The sequence below is a fragment of the Delphinapterus leucas genome, chromosome 3 (genome assembly GCF_059928025.1).
Source record: "Delphinapterus leucas isolate spDelLeu-1000000601 "Yukka" chromosome 3, BTC_Dleu_Yukka2, whole genome shotgun sequence".
NCBI classification, from domain to species: domain Eukaryota; kingdom Metazoa; phylum Chordata; class Mammalia; order Artiodactyla; family Monodontidae; genus Delphinapterus; species Delphinapterus leucas.
In genome coordinates, this window is record NC_143131.1 from 121,071,165 (window position 1) to 121,087,305 (window position 16,141).

General features: G+C 43.7%; 1 protein-coding gene across 8 annotated transcripts in view; it reads left to right on the top strand.

Moving 5' to 3' along the window:
- ARHGAP26 (Rho GTPase activating protein 26) overlaps positions 1 to 16,141 on the top strand; it is a 484,190-nt gene that overhangs the window by 453,076 nt on the left and 14,973 nt on the right. For 4 of the 8 annotated variants that reach the window (XM_089909436.1, XM_089909434.1, XM_089909435.1 and 1 more), the window contains 3 exons: positions 9,811 to 9,921; positions 10,057 to 10,086; positions 15,842 to 15,933. In XM_089909436.1, the coding sequence (XP_089765562.1) occupies positions 9,811 to 9,921; positions 10,057 to 10,086; positions 15,842 to 15,933 (233 nt within the window). Of the gene's footprint in view, positions 1 to 9,810; positions 10,087 to 15,841; positions 15,934 to 16,141 lie in introns of all 8 variants that reach the window. The other 4 variants (XR_002646893.3, XM_022589981.3, XM_022589983.3 and 1 more) reach the window with 3 other exon arrangements.

Sequence of the window (16,141 nt, forward strand, 5' to 3'; positions counted from 1 at the left end):
GTATCCGGACCAAGCTTTGTGTGTTGTAGGAGTTTAATGTAATTGTCCTGGATATTATCTTTAGCAGGAGTGCTTTTTCTATTGCTGAGACTAGTGAGCATAGTGAAATATTTTAGGCTTCTTTTTCAAGGAATCCTCTTGCCCTAGGGTTACTGGTAGGCCACCCAAGTATCTTGGGCCACCACTTCTAATTTTAGATATTCCTTTGTTTTCATCAGTGGACATTTAGAGTCTTATTAAATCCTTTTCCCTCCTTTTCCTCTCCCTAGTCCAAACAGGAAGTACTCCCTGAAAGCAGACCGTATAGAAAGGGATGCCAGATGGCCAAGGACTTTCAGCCAGTGTTGTTAACTTGTCTGCAGACTCAGAATGCGACATCAGAGATGTCCTTCCTCGACTTCCCCATGCGCGGGGGAAAGGAAAACACCACTGATTTACTGTAATAACTTTACCAATAAAAAAGGCTCTAGAGGAGTCAACATAATTCCTCAGTGAAGACAGAAGGATGGGAAATTTAGTTCTTGCATATGGGAGGCACTCAGTAAATAGTTGTTGATTGTATTTGACTGAAAAAGAAGAAAAACAGTAAAAACAGTTGGGAACTGCCAACTGTGTCATGCAACCTAAACCACGGCTTGGTGCAACAAAGACGGAATTGTCATTTTGCTCCTATTAAAACATCCTTCCTTTAGAGAATAAAAGTAGCCATTTGTATGATTAGGGAGAGCATTTCTTCTATTAACATGTATTAATTTTTTTGGTTTTAAATGTAACATATTAATTGTAGAAAATATGGAAAATATTTTAAAAGCACAAAGAATAAAGATTACTCTCATCACCCAGAGAATGCTGTTAATACACTGATATACTTACTGTCCCTAAGTGTTTTAAGGTAGGTTTGCACGTATTTTTTATTATATAGAAAAGTACATGAGATGTATTATACAACTTTTCACAAATTACTGTTTAGCAACTTCCTCCCAGGTCAAAAATACAACCTTACCAGGACCCCAGAAGCACCCACACCTCTTTCTCTTCCCCTGTCACAATCCTCTCCTTCCCCATAGGGGTAACCACTAATCTGATGTTTACAGTAATCAATTCCTTGTTTTTGTTTATATTTTTAGCTCTTCGATACAGGTTCTTGTTATTTGCAATAGTAACAGTCCATGAAGTAACCACAGACCCTGAATTAGTGAATATCATACCATTGCTCCCACAGGAAATACAGGGTTAGGTTCCTACAAGCCTCTGGTTACAACTTTTTTGTCAACCCATCAGTACATAACCTTGTTTTACATGGGTTTCTATTTAAAGACACCTTACTTAATATTACTATTGATTCATTAACATTAAACTCAGGACGAACAGCGCTATAAGTCATGCCTGAATGAAACTTACTAAGCACATGTTTTCTTTGTAAGGTGTGTCACAGCCTTCTTGCACATAGGGACACTACAGAGCTGGAACAGAAGGCAGAGCATCCCTTTGCTTGACCTCAGCTGGGAATGTGCATGTTGGGTGACTCAGGGTGACTTAAGTTTTTCATCGCTCTGTGTGTGTCCGCAAATGACTATGAAGGCACCTTGAGTATTGATTCTGGACTTACAAATAAATTTAACAAATAGGTGAATTCACGACTGCAGAATCTGCAAATAATGATTGACTTGGTGCATCCCTAAAATGAATATTTTGCTTTATTATTTTGAGTCTGACTTCTTTTGCTCAACAGTTTTAAAAGTCATTCATGTAGCTGTAGTTCATTTATTTATTCTCACTGTAGCAGAATGCATAATTGCATTAATATACTAAAATTATTTCTCCATTCTACTTTTGCTCAACTTCTAGCTTGTTTCCAGTTTTTGTTTTTACAGATTAATTGCTCTACACACTCTCATATATGTCTTCTCATATATACACACTGTGCTCTAGGGCAGTGGTCCCCAACCTTTTTGGCACCAGGGACCAGTTTTATGGAAGACAGTTTTTCCACGGACTGGGGGGTGGGGGCAGGGGGACGGTTCAGGTGGTAATGTGAGCAACAGGGAGCAATGGGGAGCGGCAGATAAGCTTCACTCTCACTCGTCCGCCACTCACCCCCTGCTGTGCGGCCCGGTTCCTAACAGGCCGCGTGCAGTCCCAGTTTGGGGACCCCTGCTTTAGGCTATACATCTGGGAATGAACTGCGAGGTCATGGAGGATGATAGCTTCATTTCCGCTAGATAAGGCCAAAGTGTTTTCCAGAGTGGGTGGAGGAGTTTGCACCCCTCCTCCAGCAAAGTATAAGAATTGCAGTTCCATGTTTTGTAAACACTTGGTATTTTCAGCATTTTGATATTAGCTATCTTAGTCGTTCTGGTAGGTAAGCAGGATCATCTCACTGTGGTTTTAATCTACGCTTCCTGCATTACAGAAAGGGTGAGCCCCCTTCTTTTGCATTTTCTCTTCTAAGTCCCTGCTCAAGTTTCTTGCCCATTTCCCACTTGGTTGTCTACCTTTTTCTTACTGATCAGTAGGAGTTCTGTGTATAGTCTTGTATGTGCCCTTATGTATTTTTATGTTGTAGGCTGTCTTTTTACTCTCTTTTAAGGTTGTCTTTTGATACATAAAATTTCTTATTTTAATGTAGTCGTGTATATCAGTATTTTCCTTTATGCTTAGTGCTTTTTATGCCCTGTTGGATAAATCCCAACCCCAAGTTCTCAGAGGCATTCCCTCATTTATTGTTTGCCTTTGGCAATTAGACCTGTAATACACCAGGAAATCATTTGTTAGGTATGATATGAGGTAGAGGTTGTGTCACTTTTTCCATATAGATATCCAGTTATCCTAGTGCCATTTATAGAAGAGTGCTTTCCACTATTATTATAAAATAATATAGGCTCATGATTTAAAAACTCAAACAGTATAAAGAAATGTAAAATATAAAGTGAATGTCCAGTCTGTGCCTGTGTACCCAGTCCCCATTCTCAGTCCCCTGAGGCAGTTACAGTTTCTTGCTTGTACATTTTAAGATTAGTTTAAACACACCCAGCATTAGAATGGTGGCTTTAGAGCAAACCTAAGTTATGCCTCAGGATAGTAGAGGATTGAATCTAGTGGCACTATGGCTTTTCTGTTTCAGTTACAGTGAATGCATTTGTTTTTGCAATATCTTCACTATATAGAGAATGACAGTTGTACTGCACTCGGTATAGTAAGGAGATGCTGGGATTTCTTGGCAACCATTCCAGTCTTTTGAAGTAGCAAATGTCACCTTATAGACCCTTGGAAGTGCTCCCCAAACGCTTCTGCGTTTCCTTAAAAATAACTTCATAAATTGTGAGGTTATTTAGTTGAAAGAAAGTAAATACATTCTATTTTAAGAACCAGTTCTGATGTAGCTGAAATGTGATTTTGAAGAAGATTGAGGGGCTATCCTCAGGTTTAATTAAGAGGAAAGAATACTCCCCTCGATTAGTATTATGCAGTGCAGAGCACAATAGAGGCATCTGTTCCACTTACCCTGCTGGTCCTTTCTTTCCCTTGAGGGTTTTTCCCCTGCAGTGAGCAGCTGAACTGAGACCATTGTCCAGGCATCTTTACTTCCGATCCAGAGTTGTTTCCTCTACCTTGTAACTTCTTTGTTATTCTGCATGAGAGGGTTCGATTTATTGACTTGGAGGAACCTTAAGGATAACAGATTCTCTATTCTAAGATTTTGGATTTTATTTAATCACAGAATTATATGCCTTTTCCAATGTACTCCATCTGAGTTTGAAACTTATTTGGAACTTAAACTTCAGAAATTTTTTTGAAAAGCTGGAAAAACAGAACCACTGCCCTGTAGACTTGTCAAGCTATTTTAAAAGCAAATTATTTAAAAACTATTTTCAGAGCAATTGCATATAATTGCTAAGGCCTTAAGGGGATTTCACCAGCTAGTCTCATTAAAATAAGAATCAGGACTCTGTTATTATCTGAATAAAAATGTGTATTAAATTATATTAGATGTGGGGAAAGAATCTGTAAATACTGTGCATACTTGTAAGAGTCAGAAAAGAATACAGAGCAGTGCAACTTGGGGGCATGTGGACTTTTCCTCTTGTAAAGTCGTGAAGCACATACTGAAAATTCAGGACATAGATAGGATTTCTGTGTTGCAAAAGCTTCAGCAGACACGTAAAGAATATGTTCAAATTTTCAACAAGCAGAAATTGGTTTTTGTGTCATTTACTCTGATTCACCACTCTCCAGCTTACCAGGACTCCTTTTGACCCTGTTTTCCCAACTGGAGTTTGATCTTCCCTCTCTTTTTATGGCACTTTAACTCAAGACATAAAGGGATATTTTCCAAGGAAGAAGAAGTCACTAATTCAGGACTAGATAAGATGGGACTTTTCAGGTTTTCATGGAATTTTCTATCCTCTCTCATTATAGGGGGAAAGAAAAAAATACAGGCAGTCCCCCTTGAACTTAATAGCACCATCCCTGTTCTAGGCCTAATGGGGAAAGGGGACTGAGGGAGTGAGCATTCAGGTCAAGCCTGAGATCCGTGACGGGGAACCCAGCCTGTAGGTCTCAGACCACTGCCTGGCAGAGAGATGTCGATGCCAGTTTTGTGACCTCTCCACACTACGCAGCTGGCGAGACACTCTTTGGCTCCCCATGTGTACCTCATCCCTCCTACCTAGCCCTGTCTTTGAGAGTCCTAGACTAAGCCAACCACCCACCACTCCCTGTTTCTCTTGGATCAGCCACGCCACATGGCCAGGGGTTCAGCACCCCCACAGGCTGCGGTTGTCTGTCTCTCTAACCATCTGCCTGTCTCCTTCCCCACACTACCTTCTTGGCAGAATGCCCTTTAGAAAATTAAACATTGCTTGCAGATGGAAACGACACGGGAGAGGAGTTGTATTTGTTTTTACCATTGGAAATGCTAGGAAAGAGAAGAGTCCAAGGTAACCTTTGTGGACTGGGGAAAAAACGTCCATCGGATTTTTTTAATTGCTCATTCTCTGTGCTGGTGGGGCTGTGGTGAGAGGGAAGGGGCAGCCCCCATACGCTGTTGGTGGGAATACAATTCAGTCGAACCTTTCTGCAAGGCCATTTGCTAGGATGTATCAGGACCCTTAAAAAAGGCTCCTAGCCTTTGACCCACTAATTTGACTTCCAGGAATTTATGCTAAGGAAACAATTGGAGACACAGGCAGTGATCCTCTACAAGAATGTGAGTTGCAGTACTATGGCCGAAGAGGGATAATCTGAATGTACACAATAAGAAAAGGGGTACATAAATCAGGGTATACCATACAGTAGAATATCCTGTAGGCCTGAGAATACTATGGGGTTTGTAGAGAGGTCTTCAGGGGGTCATCTGCCAAGATTGTACTTTAAAGATTACTTTCTCTGAACTAATGTCAGTTGTTTGTTATTTTTAGCCTCATTAGTGGGAAAAGAGTTTTATGGTTTTTAAAATATATCAAAGGCTACTTAATGACATCAGAAAATACTTAAGTGAAAAAAATACGCTACTATGTATGTAGTATTATCTGCAACACCACCCCACCCAAGACAAGAAATTTGGCAAGCTGTTAACAGTGATTATCAGCAGTATAAATTATGTGTGACTTTACTGCTTTTCTTATTTCCCAGTTTCCTACACAGCCATCTGTAATTTTGCATATCAGAATTAAAGATTAATGGTCTGCCGACTGCTTATCTTATACCAGCTCAGGTTTTTCACTCCCATGCTGTGGAGCCATGAGAGGGTCTGCCACATCCGTGATCAGATTGGGAGCCTGCTGGGACAGCCCTGTCCACGGCCTGGTAGTCATGCCCTGGCTGGTACTCCAGAGGCCCCATCAGTCAAGTGAGTCACCACAGAAGGGTGTCAAGCTGACGATATTGCCACACACCGTACAGGCACACTCAGCCACATCCCAGCATGCTGCCAGGCCTTTGAGCCTTATCTTCCCAAACCATTATTTCTTCCCTGTCCAGTGAATGTCAAAGGGACTGACTGGGGCTGTGTGACTCCTTTTGAGGACACCGTGGACTAGCAAACTAAAGCCGGTGCAAGCCTTCCGCTTGAACCCAAACCAGGCCAACAAGTGTTCCTTAAAGTTTAAGCTGCTGTTGCTATAGTTGGGCCCTGATGTGGGGGGCCTGGCAGGACCCCAGGAATATTTAGGGTGAAAAATGTGCTAGGGCATTCAGCTGGACTTTGAGGTTGTAGAGAAGCCTTCGGGGATCATCTGCTAAGATTGTAGTTATAAAATTATTTTCTCCTATCCTAACACCAATCATTTGTTATCCTTGTCCTCATTAATGGGAAGAGAGTTTGAGAATTCGATATTGGAGGTTTCAGAGTCAATACCAAAGCTGGCCATTTTTAGTTTGTTTTGTCTTGGATATTTTTTTTTTTTTTGGCAGTACGCGGGCCTCTCACTGTTGTGGCCTCTCCCGTTGCGGAGCACAGGCACCGGACGCGCAGGCCCAGCAGCCATGGCTCACGGGCCCAGCCGCTCCGCGGCATGTGAGATCTTCCCGGACCAGGGCACGAACCCACGTCCCCTGCATCGGCAGGCGGACTCTCAACCACTGCGCCACCAGGGAAGCCCATGTCTTGGATTTTTTTAGGAGTGCTGTTGTCACTTTAAGTAGCCTATAGCCAGACACTTCTGTGGTCAGAGTATAAGATTATACAAATAGTCTTGGGCCATTATCATCATCCCTGTGCATCTTATTTTCCACCTGTGTGTTCTCTAAGTTGCATCAAAACTGATACATAATATGCTCTCTGTTTCTTTGAGGAACATTTATATGTTTACAGTCATTCTGTTGCTACAGGCATCAGTCATTGTGGTGTATAACAGTGTTCAGTAGTATTGTTGACGCTGAGTTTTGTTGACGTGCCTCTGGAGCACAAATTAACAAAGAGTATAATTCCAATCCGTAGTTTAAAAAATCACTGAAGTACTGTGGAGTATGCATTTTACTGTTACACTGAAACATAGTGGTAATAAGTTTTAGATTGTGGTTATTTTATGGCAAATAAATGTTATTGGTATGACCAAAACACAAGCAAACAAATGAAATTCTGTGAGTTCTTAAAAATCACAGTTAGTACTATGGGAACGGACATGGAGATTGAAGAGTAACTTCTTATAATCGTTATGAACGTCCTGCATTCCAACCGCGCCCCCAGATAATTTCAGCCATGTACTAAGTGGCCAAGAACCACTTAGATATCCAGGGATGTGAAAAAACATTCAGAACCCACATTGTGTTCATAGAATATGTTTCCAGCTATGCCTTTAGCCAAAGGCATGATTCTTGGTACACTTGAGGTAGGAAGCTGGAGGTGTTTCCTACTTAGAAAAGCCACTAAAAAGAAAACTCAAAAAAAAAAAAAAAAGGTCTTAAGGACTTTTTAATTGTCCTGTGTTGGCCACTGACCAAAGGAACAGATTAGTTCAGGCCTCTGGGCCTGGGCTGCTCTTATAAACCTCCAGATTGTCCCTGGTCAGAATTTGGGTTCCCAGGCTGGGCTGCAGTTGGAATAGCCAGGCCTTGCCCACTGGGTCACCATCTAGGGGGGGCAGTTGTAGGGAGGGGACAGAAAGCGAGGCCCTTCTTACCAGCTGCAGTTATGGATTAACCGAGGACTGACTGCCCAGTAGAAATAAGGTGGCACTTCCTTCCGGGACCCAAGACAGAATCAAGTGTGGGAGCAGGTATTAAACTAATCATAGGGTAACTGATCCCTTAGCTGATGAAGCTTACTTACTGTCTTATGTTACAGTTGTGTTTTAATCTGTCCCATCTTGTCAAATACACTGTAAGCTCATCAAGTCGGGGACCTTGGTAAATGCTGAGTTGTATACCACTTACTGTCTTGATCACACAATGTGTTCAATAAGTAGTTATTGCTGGAATAATTGAGGCGAAGAGAAAAAAGCCATACTCTTTGAATTCTGTCTCTTCTGTTATATGAATTCCATCTGCTATAGGAATCTACCACACACAAGACTGGAGGCAGAATTGGGGATTTTGTTGGAATTTACAATGTGTTGAGTCTTGCTGGGCCTGTCTGTTGCTGCATTCCCGTTTTCCCCTGCAAATGTGGTAGGCATCTAAAGGAAACTCATAAATCAGTGGTTAAGGTTTCTAGTGCTCTGGCTGGGCCTGTAAAGAAGCTTGGTACAGCCTAGAGGATCAGAGCAAGTCCTTCTACCCCAGAGGTGGTACACTGTGGTGGCAACAGCCCTGGGCTTGGAGCCAGGGCATTGGGGTCTGAACCTCGGCCCTGACGCTTACAGCCTGGATATCTTCTAGCAAGCCTCAAATTGGCCCAAGTTCCCACATCTATGAAATGGGAATTATAATAGTGCCTCTTGGCTAGATGGCTGGGTTAAATGAGATTCATTAATTTACTCAATATTTATTGAAATCCTACTGGGCACTATTTTAGGCATTGGAGATACAGCAGTAAACAAAATAAACAAAAATCCCTGCTCATGAAATTTATATTCTAGAAATATAATGCATATAGTGACATTTAATAAATGTTTCTTTCAGTTAGTCCGAGGTTATCTGATGAACTCACACAGTGGGTTTTTACTGTATATTTCCATAGGAATTTATGTTATAGCTGTAGATAATTAAGGCCATTATTGAGTCTCTCATCTGAATTGAAGATGTCTCATTCAGTAGGACATTTATTTGTTCTTGCTAAATCCCAGCATATTTAGAAAGCCTGTTCCCCTGGAATTGGATTGCTGTCATTTTCACCTCTGTACAGTGCTTGGGCCACATAATCCAGCCACCGGCTGGGGCTCAGGGCTGCAGGTGGTGTTGTGGCTGGGTGGTTTCCGGGCTGTTTTCTCAGCCATTGATGTTTGTTTGCACTATCTGTGACTTAATGCAATTTTACAGAGTTACTAAGATGTTTATTTGTGTAATTTGTGGAAATAAGTCAAAGGGCTAGCGTGACTAGTTAAAATCCACAAACCATATTTTAGTGAGTAATTTCAACCTGCCCTCTCCAAACTTTTGATCAGCCCGCCATCAAAAAACAAAACAAAATGACAAATTTAAGCTTTCAGTTCCTCATTTTTTCATTGCCTTCCATCTGAGACTTTTTCTTTGAGCGTCAAAATGCCCAAAATCCATGAAAAAAGAAAGAATAAGCCTGGAGAGCAAACCTCAGAGGGACAACTATGCCCTGCCCATAGCTGTATGCCCTCTCCTGAGAGGTGTGTGTCCAGCCCTGTCCTCCATCCGCTATCACTCTTCTAATGCAATCCTTCTCCGGGTCTCCAATGGCACACGGCCCGTTTCGTTAAAAATGTAAACAGGAAATTGTTTTCTGGCGGAATGGCCTGTGTGGCCCAGAAGAATGGTCATTTTTGCTGAGGCACGACTTTAAAAACACTCACACGGTGGAAGCTGAAGGCTGGTTATGAGCTAGCTCTGCCCCAGATGGAGGTCGGTGATAGGATGTGGGTGTGGGAACCCATGGACGTGGGTTCAGGGCCTTTTCACCCATGGCCAGAAGCACAATGGACCCAATTGAGGAAGCTCCTGCCACCTAGGAAGCAGTTGTTCTGCAGGGCGAAGAGACATGTTAACACTCCGAGGAGTTCCAGAGCGGGCATTACTTGGAAGACACGGAGTTTGGTCTGGAGAGATGTGACTTGGCACTGAGGACAGTTTCAGTGCTCCTCCGGTCTCCAGCTCCCTGTCATTTGGCCTCCCCTGAACCTCCTGTGCTCCCGTGTGGTTTCCCTGTGTGCTGACGAGTTTTCTGGTGGTTATGTCTTGCAGCCCCCCGAATCCAAGCCCAACTTCACCCCTCTCGCCATCTTGGCCCATGTTTTCGGCGCCATCCAGCCCTATGCCCACCTCATCCACGTCCAGCGACTCATCCCCCATCAGGTCTGTTGCAGGGGTTGTTTGCTTTTCTGTTGCTGCTGTTGTTCTCTCATTGGCTTGGTCCTCTCTTCATGCAGTGTTCAGCCTCCTCGTCAACTTTGTTCCCTGCCATCCAAACCTGCACTTGCTTTTTGACAGGCCAGAAGAAGCGGTTCGTGAAGACTCCAGGTAAAGTCACGGTTGATGACCAATCCGTTCCTGCTTATCCAAAGCTCATCAGGGATTCCAGCCTCAGAGACCAAAGCTGGGAGGGACTATTTGCATGAACCAGCATGGCATTTTCCACACCCTTCTGAGCCCTTCCTCTGGTTACTGAATTTATCCGTGATGCCTACAGTTCGGAGAGAGAGTGCCTTCTTGAATGGGCTCCTGTTTGGATCACTCTCTGAACCATGGGGCTCTCTGTGCTTTAGCATAAGATAATATCAAAGGGAGCAGTGCTGAGACACGTACCGGCCTTTTCTTCCCTCATTTTTATCAGATAGCATCAGGAAACATTTATCTGTGGGGTTGGGCTTTCAGCCTTGTGTACTGACACCTAGTTGATGAGACCCAGACCAGTTGGGAGAGAGATGAATATAACACAGAGCAAAGGCTTGGGATATGAAGCAGTTTCTCTTTAAGTTGTTCGTGGCTGCCTCCTCACCTCCCATGTAGTCCCAGGAATGCTTGGTGCTCGCAGCCTACATCTGTCTCCACGTGTTGTGAACCCTTAGCTCTCACGGGAACAGGTGACACCTCATTCTGAGGGTTGACCTAGTTCCTCCCCCCAGGGGCCAAGCTATAGTTTTTCCCTGCTTTGATGACACTTAATTCTTTACATTTGAGTTTTTTGGAGAAAAGAAGCTGTTTAAATCCAGGAAAAAGAATCCCTCTGCTATGTAGGTCCTGAGCATGTGTGTCTCTCGAACTTAATCTCTGCTTTCAGACAACCAAAACGCAGAGCCCAGTTGAAGCATCATAAGTATTTTGGGCCTTGGCAGTAATTTTTCATCCATCTTTTCTCATAGCTGTTTTTTTCCTAAGGGGTGGGCCCAGCATAGGGGCTTAAATAATTTATAAAGCTGAGTCTCACTTTTAAAAAAGAAACCCCATGCTATTTATACATACATATATATATATATACACATACACACATATGTAGATATGTGTGTGTGTGTGTGTGTGTGTGTGTGTGTATATATATATATATATATATATAAACTTAATTCTCCTCCAGGCACTTCCATATCTATCATTTCATTCTGTCTTCGTGTGAGAATGAGAAGAAATGGCCTGAACCCTATTACAGAGAAACAAAACTAAGGCACAGAGAAGTGACTTGTGCATGGTCACATGACTCATGAGATCCAATCCAGAATTCAGGACTTCTTGCCCTCAACCAGCATTCTTTCCTCCAAACACATGGGTGGCCCCAAATTTAAGTTTCCATGTTTCCCGGCCCCAGAGCCTAGCCTGCTCCTCTAGGTTTTCTGTCTAGCTTTTCCCTTGAAGATGGAAAAGATAGCTTTTCACTATACTGTTTTATCCTCACCCTGGGAATAAGGTAAAAATTCAGATTATACTTTTTCTGACACTCAAGTTATTTCCTAATTATTTCTTAGGTATATTCTAGGCACTTTGGGAGATGTTAACTTTCTAGGACACCAGATATGGTTCGGGCTGTTCTGGTTAGATCATTGATTGCCCCATGAGACCTGAACCAGAGCCAAAATGTGGCCCCTTCAATTTGTTCAAAAGGAAATAAAATCTTCAGAATATTGGCCCTTGGACAGAATGGGTTGGGGGACTCAGGACAGTAGAATCATTCAGCTAAAAAAACTGAAGTGCACTCTGCTTGGATGGTATTCACTTTTTTTATATCTCTAAGCTTTGGGGCCCTATTGCCTCTCCAGTATCTCCACCTCCCCACTCCCATCTTCCAGGATATTTCCAGGTTTTACTTCTTGAGCTACACCTTTCCCAGAGTATTGATATTTCCAGATTGGCAGTGGACAGTGGCAATAGAATCTGCTCACCCCATGTGTTTGGGTTCATGGGTTACACAGTACTGTTCACTCTGGCCGTCGTTATAATGGCACCATTTGGTTGATGCTGTCCCACAACCCTGTAGGAAGCTGCCTTTTTGAGATAGGCAAGGCAGAGTAGGGCTTGCAGTTGGCTATCACTGAGCTGACCATGTGTGCCAAGCTGAGCACGCATGGGGACACACAGCTGGGGAGCTAGCCAACAGAGAGGGCAAAAATCCCCTGATTGCTGTTGCAGTATGCAGCCAAGAGGTGGGGGCATACACCCATTATTCAGGTCCAATGAACCGTTCCCCCAAATCCACTTCCAGATCATGAAGCTTCAGATTTCCTTCCCTGGGCAGAGCTTTTAAAAATAAAAACTTAGTTAGACCTAATTAATGGGCCCATGAACTTCTGTATAACATCTCCTCTGGAAGTGGCTTGGTCTCCCCTCTCCAAAGCATTGTTAGTGCTTGTTAGTTCAAGGTCAGGAATGGAGATGCTTTTCACAGCACAGCAGAGAAAGGGAACTCTGGAGGAGCAGTTCCCTTTCCTTTCACTTGTTCCCCTAGAAAAGCTCCCAGCCCCGAACTCATAACTTGGATTCACACAGGGGCTTCTGGAAATTATGCCTAAATGAGCAAGCTGTTGCACCCTGCCAGTCTAGCTGAGCCCAACTCCCTGTACAGTGCAGAGTGGGTTGTCATTCTGCAGGGTTTGCAAGGGCAATTGAGGGAAACTCCTCTGAGTGCTTTTCCTGGCCCTGTGCCATGCTCACAGGCGAAAATTAACAATGAACAAGCAGAAGGTTCCAAGCTTGTTCATGCCCTTGAAGGCCCTGCTGAGGTCTGAAGGGCGCTGTCACAGAAGAGTCACAGGCACCTCAGGCTCTCTGTGTGCAGTGTGGAGATGCTTTGCAGAGAATAGGGAGCTAGGGAGCCCAAGAACCAAACACGCTTAGGGGGGATTTTTTTTATTTCTTTAATAAGAGCCAAAGCCTACAAACAAAACCTCTGTGCCAGCAGGATCTGTTTTGGTAGAAACCCTACCTAACACAAACCGCTCAGGGCTTTTGATAGGGAGAGAGTATGGCATGGGACGGAGGACTCGGGCTGACAAACTTTTACAAAGAGAAGACTTGCCCCTGAGTAGGGCTGCCAGATTTCGCAAATGAAATGAAAATACAGAATACCCAGTTACATTTGAATTGTAAACAACAAATGATTTTTTTTTAAGTATAAGTATATCCCATGCAATATTTGGGACATACTCATACTAAAATAGTATTCCTCATTGATCTGAAGTTCAAATTTAACTAGATGCCTTGTATCTTATTTGGCAACCCTAGTCCTGGGGAACAGGAATAGTTCCCTATTAAGCACCCCTCTATCATCCCTCCCATTCCTGTGCACATCCCAAGGGGGCAGGAGGAAGTCTCGGAGGAAAAGACCTTCTTGTAGACTGTCTGTCACCTCTCAATTTGAGAGAAAAGCAAGAAAAAAAAAAGCTCTTTCCTGACCTTTGTTTTCATTTTTAATGTACTGTTTTATTGAATGTTATCATTATTAAATTCCTAAAACCGGATATTAGTGGAAAATTACTCCTCTTGAATGATAATCTTGGGCACTTGAGCCATTCCCTCTGCTTACTTCCTGCCAGATACCCCAGTTGGTCTCCCTGGCTTGTCCCTGTTTTGTCCCATTCCCTTTATTTGAGGAGGTTAATAAGTAACCTCTGTGAAAATCCAGCCGGAGGAGCCTAGCCTCAGATGATTTTCACCTCACCTTTTATCTCCCTGTCCCTGGTCCCTGTGCTCTCTCCCCATCCTCAAGGGACAATGACCCTGGCTCATGGCTACTGGATTCTCCTTCCACCTTCCATGTCATCACAGGCTCCACTTGCCTGTCCGTACGGAGTTTTGGCTGTTTTAACACGTTTCACAGCCAGATGACTCCTCCTCTCTGTTCCCTACTCCCTCCAAAAACAAAAACAAAATTTTAGCGGCACATTGGCTGTTTGGCCCTTGCTGGCCAACACACAGACTTGCTTTAGTTAGATCACAGAATGTGCCCCTTGTCCTGAACTTGATTGTGACATTAATGATAAGTACACAGGAGGAGCTGGTTTCTAGTTGGAGCTGTTATGTCCTAAAGGCTCTTTTTCCCTTCACTACCAGCGAACCCACTTCGTGTTCTCCCACTTTCCCAGTTTTCTCCCACCCAGTTATCATTTCCTGGCTACTAGAAGACCGGCGAGAACACCAGTAAACTGTACCCTGGCAACAAATTCTGGATAACCATTTATCTATACAACAGACCCTTTAAGTCATCTTTCCTTTTCATGGAACCAAGACTAAAAGTTTTAGGTTTCTGGCCCTGGTATAGGTTTCCAAACATCCACGGCTCCTCTTTCCCAGAGGGAAGCTGGACTTGGTGACTCTAAGAGCATCAGTTCCATAAGGATCCAAAGTGCCCTGCCTCTTCTGACCCTTTCTGGATTTACCTGAGACCAACCATGGCTCAGCTAAAACTCATTCAGCCACTAGAAATAAATGCGCCATGAAGGTTTAGCATCCCTGGGTCGTTGAGGCTCTCCATTAGCCAAATAAAGAGAAAGCAAATAATATATATCCCTTGAATAATTGTCTAACCCAGAGGACCTACTTGTTCTTTTGTTACTCCGCCCTAGAGCCCCTAAATATGCTGGCTTTGAGGGAGAGAGAGATTGCTTTCAGCAAATAAAGAGCCAACTTTTGACTGCTAAATGTCATTTTTCTTTTGACCCTTGAGAAGTCCATAGCTCATTTGGGACTGGTTGGATATCAAAGCAAAAATTGATTTACCAGTACTTGCGACTTGCACTCTAGAATGTGGGTTAGCAATCTGTAGCCATTAGGTCAAATCCAGCCTGCCCCCTGTGTTTTGTAAGTAAAGTTTTGGTGGAACGCAGCCACACTCATTCATTTACATGTTGCCTGTGGCTGCTTTCGTGCTACAATGCAGAGTTGAGTAAATGCAACAGAGACCATACGGCCCATGAAGCCTAAAATATTTACTGTTTGGCCCTTTACAGAAGGAGTTTGCCAACCCCTGCTCTGGAAGGATGGTTCTCAGCCCTGGTTGCTCATGAGAGTCACTTGGAGAGCTTTATAAAAATACTGATATCTGCAAGTCAGGGTAGAACCCAGACATCTGCGTTTTTTAAAGTGATTCTGATTCGCAGTGAGAGTGGCTGTCAGCACTCCTGGGATGAGAAAGGCACAAAAAAATTGCATCATGCCCCCTCTCCCTTCTTCCTCCCCACACGAGTGCACACGTATGCTCATACGCACACGTGTGTAACCGCTCACACCCACACCTTGTCTGCTCCCTGCCCTACCCTGGGGTTCCGGGAGTTGCAGCTCTGGAAACCTGCTCCACCAGCCCAATGAGAAATAAGTAACATGTGGGACAGCCAACATCAGCCCGGGGCCTGGAGCTGAAACCTGGCTTTGCTAGAATTTCTCCTTTTGACTCACTGAGCATTGGCCACTTTCAGCAGGGTCTGCGGCGAGTGTTCTCCAGAGTTAGGGGTTCTTTCCTGCCTCCACTGCCCCCCCTAGCTAGTCCTGCTCCAGAAATGGGGTCCAGCCTGCCCTCCCACTGTTCAGCTCTTACAAGTCAGGTTTAAACTTGGCACAAGGTGAGCCCACGAGAAGTGTGGTTTTTCCAGGCTTATGGCTGTTCTCTGTATATTTCTCGTTTCTGCTCTGGTGACCTTTGCAACGTTTCCACCTCGTGTTTTGCCATCTGACTGCCTTGTCAGGCTCTTCCCGTGAGAGAAGGCTCGGTGGCTTGCAGGGAAGGGGGAGGAAGAGAGATTAAATATCTTTCAGAGGGTTTTTAAAAAATGCTAAATAAACTGCTTTCCCCCAGCACACCGTTCCGGAAGGCAAAAGCCTTATATGCCTGCAAAGCAGAACACGACTCAGAGCTCTCATTCACGGCAGGGACGGTCTTCGATAATGGTGAGTTTCTCAAATAAATCACTGGAGTTGTCAAAGTTCCTTTCTACCTAAGGAAAATCTCAACAGAACAGGTAAGACTAAAAAGGAGCATGGGCTGGGGTGGGGTGTCTTTTCCCAAAATAACAGAGCAGCGGCAGAGCTTTAGGAGCCACTATCAAAAGAGGATGAGTGAAAAAAAAAAAAAAAAAAAGAGGACGAGTGGAATCAC